Here is a 9,909-nt window from a genome sequence, read left to right on the forward strand (position 1 = left end):
CAATTAACAGCTGGTTCCCACATAGCCTGAATGTAGCCATTGTACACTGAATCATAGTTGAGTAAATCAGAGTTTTGCTGGAATTGGCCGGAAACTACACAAACCTTGATGTATGTGGTTTATCTGAGATGTAATCTAAATAAATTAGCATATCAAAACTTTTCTAATTAAAGCTTCTAATTCTTCAGGTGCTGGTATTGAGATATTATCCCCAGCTGGTGGTTGTCATTTTGGTTACTAGGCAATATCATGAATTTGTGTAATCCCTATCTCAATGGGTCTCAAACTTCCTAATGCAGTTACTCATGTGGTGGTGACCCCCAGCCATAAAATTATTTTATATTTTCCGTATTTTTTCAAAAATATGTGTTTTCTGATGGTCTTAGGCAACCCCTGTGAAAGGGTCGTTGGGACCTCCAAAGTGGTCCCGACCCACAGGTTGAGAACCACTGCCCTATCTAAAGCCATCAAAACTGGTTCAATTGCTACAAGTGTAAAGCCTAAATTCGCCCAGTCAGTTTCCACAGTTGACTGTAGACTTAAACTTGAGTCTCCATTTTTTTTACAAGTATTTGCCATTAAATTGCTGTCAAGTCCTAGCAGCCAGAGATTGTCTTCATGACTATTTTAACTACTCCATCACATTTTGTTACCCTAACTCTACATATCCTTTTTGAGTTATAGTGGATACAATTGCACATACTCGTCTAATTTAAGTGCACATAAAGTTGTGTAAAGGAATTTATTGGCTGTTTGATTTTCAATTCCAAATGATTTTGAGCACAGAATATTTTATTTCAAGTTATATTTATTGCCTTAAAATAGTTTATTAGTAAATGTGACTATATAATTTTCATACTTTTTAACTGCCATTTTTCTAATATAGGGAATCCTTCATTTCTAACCCTTCTCTTTTTAGTGTAAAGCTCCCTTAATATAATGTCTGTTAAGCAATGCGACAAATTACCATTTTGATACTAGATTGACTATGCACTGCCTCCTATTCCCCCTGCCTGACATGATGGAAGTGGCTCAGTACTATTTGGAGGAGGGGGGGAGGAAGCACCTCTGGAACAACCATGACTTGGATGACTGAGAATCTCCGTAGATATTCAGTACTGTAGACTTGCGTAGGAAATGAAATACTGCAAAAGAGAAACGCCACTTCGGTAAATGGAAGTAAAATACCTTCCAGGCCTTTCCCTTCGTTGCTGGGCAACCAGTGCTACGCCCTTTCTTCCTCATAGTCTATGATTTTGCAACATCCCGTCCGGTTTTCTCCCCTCCCACTCTCCCATTCATTCCCTTCTGACGTGCCACGGCCTTTAATTTCCCTCGCCCGCTCTAGCAGCAGCCGCTCTGCTCGGAAACGTCTTTCGTTCTTTTCTTTTTTTTCCTTCGTATCATTTATCGGCGTCACATCCGGTTCCCGTGGTTCCTCGGCGGGGACTCTATGGTGTCTTGTTTCCGGTCCCCAAATCGCCTTCCCCTCTGCCGTTCGCTTTCAGCCTTTGCCGCTCTTCCTTCTTCGGCTCGGCGGGGCCCGCGCCTGCCTTGCCATGGGTGCCTACCTGTCGCAGCCCAGCACGGCCAAGAGTTCCGGGGATGGGGTCGGAATTGGGCCGCGCCCGCTTCACTTCGGCTACAGCGCCATGCAGGGTTGGCGGGTCTCCATGGAGGTGAGGGCGGGACGGACCGAGGGCGGGAGAACGGTGTCTTGCTGGGCGATTCTGCCCTGCGGGAGGCCGCAGCCTCGTTTCTTATGGCGGCTTTTAATGGGGAAAAGCGCTCTGGTTATTCTCAGGGCTAACGGCTAGAGACACACGCACACACCCCGTCATGGAGTCCCCTATACTGGCGGAGCTGTGGATAGTTCGGTGCCCCAGTGGCCCCGGTAGGCTGCGGAGGACCGTTGCGCTTGTGTTATCTGCCTGCTTTCTTTGGCCTCTTCTGAAATTTCTGGGAGTTTCCAGAGCTTGGTCCGCTGTAGTCGCTGTTTCCTTCTTTTTAACCGATCCTTCTCTTTTTCAGGATGCTCACAACTGCATTCCCGATTTAGACAGCGAGACGGCAATGTTCTCGGTATACGATGGTCACGGAGGTAAGGGTTACCCAATAACCACGTGTCCACTCGTTGAAGGACATCTGTTGGGACGGGGCCTTTTGAGAAGGCTGTCTTGTGGATCCTTACATCCCCACCGCTGGAGGTGGTTCATTGCCAGTGCTCTTTATTCTTATGATTAAAACATAGTATAGCCTTTATTGTCATTGTATAAAATAAATACAACGAAATTGGTTATGCAGGCACTTGTTTCTAATTGAAACTGACGAGGTTGACCAGTTACAGCTAGTCCTCAACTCACCACCGTAATTGGATTCAAAATTCCTGTTGTTAAGCAAGACATTTGTTAAGTGAATTTTGCCCCATTCTACAACCTTTCTTGCTTCAGTTGTTCAGGGAATCACTGCAGTTGATAAGTTAGTAACCCAGTTGTTAAGTGAATCTGACTTCCCCGTTGACATTGCTTGTCAGAGGGTCGCAAAAGGTGATCACATGTTCTTGGTACACAGCAACGGTCATAAATACGAACCAGTTGCCAAGCATCTGAATTTTGATCACGTGTTCATGGGGATACCGGAAAGATGGTAACTGAAAAAAGTCATTTTTTCAGTGCAATAATTTTGAACGATCACTAAGTAAGTTGAGGACTACCTGTATTATTACAACATTGCCTTTGTAGGAAGTTTTGATGGTCTGACTGATTAACCTCTCTGGATTTTGTAAATGATGGATTTGTCAATGCTAGGGTCCTAACTCCTGTGCGCCTAATAAATGGATCTTTGCGTTATTTTGGTGGTACCCAATTTGTTCAGCTTGGAGATGCTAATACATGTTTTCTCTGAAACAAACATGAGGTTGTTTTTGAGATGAAACGAGACTCAGTTTCTAACTGTTGGCCTCTTTGCTGTAGGAGAAGAGGTAGCCCTGTATTGTGCCAAATACCTGCCAGAGATCATCAAGGATCAGAAAGCATATAAAGAAGGCAAACTACAAAAGGTAAGATAGAAAGGCTGTCTTTCAAAACTATAGAGGAGCATGCCAAAGAAGTACAGCTAATTCTGTGAAGGATTTTGTTTCATGATTCTTTGCCATCTTAATCTTTTTAAGATATTTTCTTTGACTATGTTGTAAAAAATCTAAATTGCTTATTAAAAACTAGAGTTTAGTGTAAATATGAAGCCAATTCTGGTTATAAATTGGCTATTTTTTGTGTAACAACAAAAGAGAAAGTGACAGAAATTATTTAGCCTCTGGTATCAATTGTGGTGCAGTATAGTATTAGCCTGTTTATTAGGGCTATTAAGAATTGTATCATATCTCTTGGATTAGTTGTTTTTAAATTATTTCTAATATTAATGATGGTCACAAAGAAATCCTTTATTTTTTTCTTATTAGGCACTTGAAGATGCTTTTTTGGCCATTGATGCCAAGTTGACAATGGAAGAAGTGATCAAGGAATTAGCACTGATGTCAGGGCGGTCTCGAGATGAGGGTGATGAGAAAGAGATGAAAGTGGCAGATGAAGATGATGGTGAGTGAAGCGGCAACTTGCAGTCCAGTGCAGATTAGAGGCAAAAGCCAAGTACCACAAAGAGAGCTCTTATATCAACCTTGTATATAACTGAGATTAAATGCCTAAAGTGGAAGGATGTCTGAGGTCACATTCCCTATATTAAAGGAAACATAATTAACTACCAACTTTAAGAAAGACCCTAGACAAAACAGGAGGTGGAAAACTAACAGTTCTAAGCCAGCATTACTGGTGATTGGGGTAAAGGGAATTGTAATCCAGCAACATGTTTGCACTTACACACCCCAATCACTTGCAGCTTGGTAAAAACAGTTTATATGATTAGGAAAACTAGTGTCGGGCCCAGTTATAGTGACATGTGACCTTAGGGCCGGCAATTTGTAGTGAGAAATATGGTTCCATCTGTATTTTAGTAAGTAGATTGATGCCATATGTGTAAAACTCTGTTCCTTTAGTCATAAGAAATGACTTTCCTGAGCTATGATTTAAAAAAGGTAGGTATCTGGATGTGACATTGAGACTGGCTGCACTTTCTCCCCCAATACTCCCATGCAGTGGACAATGAGGAGACTGCCTTGCTGCATGAGGAGGCTGCAATGACTATTGAGGAGCTTCTGACTCGATATGGGCAAAACTGTGTCAAGGGCAAGCTGGGCCCACCAGGCAAAGATGTAACCCAGGAGGATGCCCGGGAGCCAAGTTTGAATGGTGAAGTAGATGCGGAGGAGCCCTCGAGGCGTCATAAAGAGGGTGAAGAAGAGGAGAAAAATGGCAAATTGTGCTCTGAAACCATCAGTACCTCCCATGGTCCAGATGTGGCTGGTGGAGGGGATGCTGGTACTTGCCAAAAAAAGATAGCCGAGGGAGCATCTCCTGCCAGTGGTGAGATGGAGCCATCCTGCTCGTCTGCAAGCAAGAGCCAGCAAGTGATCAAGTCAATGTTCTTTGAGGACAGCGAGGATGAATCAGAGGATGCAGAAGAGGAGGAAGATGACGATAGTGAGGTACCATCACATCATTTGGGCAGTGGGGGGAGGTGCATTTTGTCCTTCCATAGCTGAGCTGAAAAAGCAGAATTTAGCCTTCTTTACAGATGAAGGCTAATAAAAAGATACCCCAGGTCCTGCATGCAGGATAGCAGCCAGAGCCATGGGGTCCATTTTATTTTTGTTACGGGTGGATGTATTACATTTTGATTAGGAATGCAGTGAGGATGAGGATAGCTACAGCAGTGAGGAAGAAGAATATGATACTGAAGAAGCAGAAGAGGAAGATGATGAAGACATGATGCTCCCAGGAATGGAGGGCAAAGAAAAGGTCAGTGTTCGTGAAGAAAGTGGGGAAGAAATAGGGGCACCCTGGTCCTTACTGAGATTTGCTGAGCTTTTGCTCTTACCCTGGTTTGAGGCCCATTCTTTCAGTAAGTCTTGTGCTTCTGCATGGGCTCTCCTCACAGTTCTCTTACTTTCCAGCCTGGCTCAGACAGTGGCACAACGGCGGTAGTAGCGCTTATCAGAGGCAAGCAGCTAATAGTAGCCAATGCTGGAGATTCCCGGTGTGTGGTGTCTGAAGGTGGAAAGGCTGTGGATATGTCCTATGATCATAAGCCCGAAGATGAGGTGGAATTGGCCAGAATAAAGAATGCTGGTGGAAAAGTAACCATGGATGGCCGGGTAAATGGTGGCCTCAATCTCTCCAGAGCAATTGGTGAGTAAACAGTATGCATGTGCTAGAGTTATAGGGCAGTAGCCACTACTGACAATGAACACCAAATCTCCAACTCAACCTTCGATGACGAAAACATCACACATGGCAATCTTTTGCTCTGCAGCCTCCTTTTCTTTGAAAAAGGAAGCTATTTCTTCAATCATCTGACCTGGAGCTATTGAAGTGCCTTAAGTACAAAATGAATTATTTCATAGTATTAAAGAATAGAACAATCTAAAAATATAGTATTTTATAATGCTTCTTGTTTGCAAATCAAATCTTGCACTAATGGGCCTCATTTTTAGCAATTGTCAGGAACCAGCTTTTGAAAACTCAGAAGCAAAGGGCTGACAACTTTTCTTATTGAATGTTCCAGGAACAATTAGAAACCTAGCTCCAGGCTAAACTTTAAAGCTGGCTTAATTGTGGACATGCCCATTCACAAGAATAGGCTTTAAACATGGTACATATGATTGATGCCATCTGTGACTTGGCTAAACAAATACAGCATGTATGAATGTGAAATGTAGAGTGAAGCAAGAATTTGTTGCCAATAGTGAATCCTTTGGCTGAAAGTGGCTTAAATGTTGTGAATGTGGTATCAGGGGTCCCCAGCCACTGGGCCACAGCCTACTGCCTGGCCATGGCTGGTTTGGGAGTGGGCTATGTGAGCAACTGGTCAATGCATGCACTCATGCAGCTCATCTCGCATGAGCAGCGGACCAATATGCGCATGCAACTCAACACATATGAATGGTGGGCTAGGACACATGCACCAGCCCACTACTTGCATGGGCCGGTGTCCCATCCTCCCCCGACCCCTTGCTGGGCCGCCAAGCGTAAAGTTTGGGGACTAGATTAAATAGTCTTTTAGCCAGCTCACCCACATTTGGGGGAGTTATTTTCAGGAGGATTTAATGTTGTGGTTTGTCTATGGGAGCATGAAGCTCAAATTGCAGAATGACCTCAATGAATGTTCGTTATAAAGCTGGTTTGACTTGATCCATCATGCAAGTGAATCCCAGTTGATTGATTTGGAAGAAATGGCATGTGTAGCTAAGCTTCATACAAACCAGAAGTTAACTTTAAAAACTTGATATGGTGAAGGTGTGTTTGAGAAATGCCTTGAATGTTCTGTTATTTGCCAGGGGTAGGGGGTTCAGTTACTGAGCATAGCCCAACTTTCTCCTTGTTGCTGCACTTTTCTCTAGGACAGTGAACCCTCAAATAAATATCTTGATCATTTTTGTATCTTAGGAGATCATTTCTATAAACGTAACAAGAATTTGCCCCCAGAAGAACAGATGATCTCAGCGCTGCCAGATATCAAAGTGCTGACAATCAACGATGACCATGATTTTATGGTCATTGCCTGTGATGGCATCTGGTAGGTGGAAATTGAGCTTTGGGATAAACGAGAATCCTTACAATGGTGCTCAGCTGAAGCTTAATTTTTTCAATATACTTGGGGAGTAGAGAGTGCTGATAAATTGTACCAAATCAAGACCTGGAAGGGATTATAATTGAAGAGATGAGCGCAGGTTGATGTAATTGTGGTTCCACCACAAAACCGCGGTAGACTAAAGCGCGCTCGACGAAAGCGCGTACGTGACGTCATCACAGCGCGACGAAAACAGCACGCTGTGAGCGGTAAACTTAAAATGAACGCGTAAATCTAAACCTAACCCCCCCAAACCTAACCCTTAACCTAACCCTATACCTAATCCTTAACCTAAACCTAACCCTAACGCTTAACGTAACCCTTAACCTAACCCTAACCCTTACCTTTATGTGAATCGGCTTGCTTTAAAAGCGCTTTTTAAAGCGCCCTTTTTTCTCCGCGGTCGTATTTGTCGCACTGCTGATGACGTCAGGTACGCGCTTTAATCGGGCGCGCTTTAGTGGACCGCGGTTTTGACGGGTCATGGTAATTGTAACCTATCCTAGTCTTACATTTATTTTTCATGATCTCTCTCTCTCTCTCACTCCTAATCCAGGAATGTCATGAGCAGCCAAGAGGTGGTGGATTTTATTCAATCCAAGATCACACAGAAGGGCGAAGATGGGGAGTTGCGATCTCTTTCATCTATAGTAGAAGAAGTGAGTTGGAGACTGGGAGATGTGACATTTGAAATTTAGGAATAAATTTCTAAAGCATAGGGAAAAGACATTCAGCTCTTAGGTTTAGGATATTTTTTTTAGGCTGTTGTTCTATTTGATATAGAAAGATTGCCAGGAGACATGATCTGTTTGGGGCTCTAAAAAGTTTCTCTTTGAAAGCACCTAAGAAGGACTGGATCTTGGAATGCAACAGGCATACATTGTTTACTGACTGGGTCCCAGTTGGTTGATTAAGCCTGGGGAACAGTCACCTATCTTGATAACAAATAATCTTCAAGAACTGAAAAATGTTACCGGATAATCATTAAGTTTGTAGTCCACTTCTAGTAAATCTGGTTTGGTTTACACAAAGATTCCTTCCTGCAAGTCTTATTTACAGGCTGCCTAGCAGGTATCTGAAACCATCAGACTATTGCCTGAATTTCTCTGTCTTTCTGATTTAAGGGGCATGTGGTAGAAGCTGAACTTCCTGCTGAAGTCATTCTCTTAACTTTTGTCTAAACAGCTCCTGGATCGCTGTTTGGCTCCTGACACATCTGGTGATGGAACAGGCTGTGACAACATGACTTGTATCATCATCTCTTTTAAACCACACATCAATCAAGGCTCCCCTGCTGAGAGCAGCAAACGGAAACTGGAGGATAGCACAACAACTAGCCCCACAGAAGAGGGTTGTAGCAAGAAGGCCCGACAGGACTAGCAGCCAAGTTGGGTAGGGAATTGCCCACGCGCTCACTGGACTCTTGTTTTCTAAACAAAGCTGAACTTTTGATGCCTGTTTTAGGCTTTTTTATCCTTAGGGAGGCCCATTTTGTCTTTATTATTTGGAGGGGGAAAAGGGATTCAGGGTGGGCCCCATTGGTGTTTGAAACCATTCCAAAGAGTGAATGGCAGGGAGGGTCATACTCTGACCAAAGCCCAGAAGGCAGTTCTACCTGCTCAAACACTCTCTGTCACACACACACTCACACACACAGAGTGAGAGACCACTGCAGCGTTTCTATATGGTTGTTGCCATTTCCGTGCCTGTGAGTTTTCTGTTGGCAGGAAGCAGTTTTACAATGTGGAGATTTCAGAGCTGCAGTTTTATTTAAGGCCTCCACTTTTTTTTAATTTTGTGGGACTGATTGCCATAATTCCCCCCACCCCATGGCTACCAAGCCCCAACTCTGTGTCATTCATTTTCAACTGAGATTTTTTTCAAACTAAAAACTAAAACTCTTTATCAGTGACTGTGTACTTTTGTAAAATTGTGAGGGAAGGAAGATGAACTGAACTGTTATGCCATTCATTGATTCTGTAGTCTCTTCCCTTTTCTTGCTCATTCCAATTTCTTCCCAATTCTAAATCCTTTCCCACTATGAATTCCATGCCTGTGACTTGCAAGGTCTTATTCTGCCAAAGCAAACTAGGACCAACAATACATTGTCTTGTCCGTGGAAACTTTTATCTTAGGGGGTTGGACTAGGTGACCTACAAAGTCCCTTCCAACTATTATCTGTTCTGTTATGATTTCCCCAGGAAAAGACAGATGTCCCCAATTCATTGGGGTGGTGGTGGTGGTTGTGGAAAAGTAGGATTCTTTTCTCTGAAAATAGAAGAACCTAAATTTAGCCACATGATTTTTATTAAGACTTGAGTGCAAGGCCATGAAATATAGCACTCTTATTTTACAGTCATAAATTTCAATTTGAATTTGAAAAAAAAGTGGGAATTGAAAGCCTTTGAGAGGCAAATCTTTGGCTTCCATTGCCACCCTTAAAACTCCCCAAACATGAAAACAAGTTGGGCATCGTTATTTTAGCCTCCCGCAAATGAGCCAAAATTGTGGGTGTCCCTGAAATACCCCTTTCAACAGGTAGCAATGTAGTTCACCAGCCCATTGCAAGTTGTTTGCCCTTTTTCCAAGGTGTTTTTTTTAATAACAGCTTTTTCCCATTTTGTTGCATCTTTTGTTCCTAAGCCATAGATTGGTATAAGGCTAACCCAAAGTTGGTTTTCAACCTTTCTTGCCTCAGTCCTATGGATTATAGAGTCATAATACTACCAGACACTGAAGTTCCTTCAGTTTCAATATTGAGGTAAAAATTTAAGTAACCTTTAATTACTTGCTGCTTTAAGTGGAATTACTGCTGTTCCATTAGATTTCTGAGGAATTCCTTAATCAGGGATTTCATAGGAGCTTATTCTATAATAATGGCTTTAATAGCAAGTCTCCTGTGGGACTTGTTATAAAGCAATCCATAATGTAGTCCAGAATCTCTCATAAGTTCTAGCTTGGCTGCAAGTGCACCCTTTTCCCTCCTACCCTATGCCCTTCCTTTGATTCTCTGAAATTGGCGTTAGGCTTTCACTTGAAGATTTTCCAGTTTCCCAAAATCTCGATCTTCATCCAGAAGATTAATGTATGTAGCTATCTTATCACAACTGAAACTCTGGCCTATTTAGATCAGTGCTTTCCCCTCCACAAGTACTCTGCTCAAAGTGA

At 42.8% G+C, this 9,909-nt stretch overlaps 1 protein-coding gene across 2 annotated transcripts; it reads left to right on the plus strand.

Annotated features, from left to right (window-relative positions):
* The first annotated feature begins 1,470 nt into the window (after window positions 1-1,470).
* On the plus strand, window positions 1,471-8,644 carry PPM1G (protein phosphatase, Mg2+/Mn2+ dependent 1G). Of its 2 annotated transcripts, XM_014062593.2 has the most exons (10): window positions 1,473-1,679; window positions 2,032-2,101; window positions 2,973-3,058; window positions 3,458-3,593; window positions 4,149-4,597; window positions 4,794-4,910; window positions 5,066-5,300; window positions 6,558-6,687; window positions 7,298-7,400; window positions 7,927-8,644. In XM_014062593.2, exons 1-10 carry the CDS (start codon window positions 1,560-1,562, stop codon window positions 8,119-8,121), a joined length of 1,641 nt encoding a protein of 546 aa, XP_013918068.2. In that variant the 5' UTR covers window positions 1,473-1,559; the 3' UTR covers window positions 8,122-8,644. The 2 variants fall into 2 exon arrangements, with proteins under 2 accessions (XP_087573489.1, XP_013918068.2); XM_087717363.1 differs by lacking the exon at window positions 4,794-4,910 and having other exon boundaries at window positions 1,471-1,679.
* Window positions 8,645-9,909: the final 1,265 nt, after the last annotated feature.

Source organism: Thamnophis sirtalis, unplaced genomic scaffold (assembly GCF_051295495.1).
Source record: "Thamnophis sirtalis isolate CommonGarterSnake01/CBP01778 unplaced genomic scaffold, rThaSir2_p1.2 scaffold_6, whole genome shotgun sequence".
Classification (NCBI taxonomy): Eukaryota; Metazoa; Chordata; class Lepidosauria; order Squamata; family Natricidae; genus Thamnophis; species Thamnophis sirtalis.

Excerpts from the sequence above, each read along its gene's own strand:
- PPM1G (XM_014062593.2), top strand. The coding sequence starts at position 1,560 with ATGGGTGCCTACCTGTCGCAGCCCAGCACGGCCAAGAGTTCCGGGGAT. Across the intron at positions 2,102-2,972 it reads GGTATACGATGGTCACGGAG|GAGAAGAGGTAGCCCTGTAT; the intron begins GTAAGGGTTACC and ends TCTTTGCTGTAG. Across the intron at positions 4,911-5,065 it reads GAATGGAGGGCAAAGAAAAG|CCTGGCTCAGACAGTGGCAC; the intron begins GTCAGTGTTCGT and ends CTTACTTTCCAG.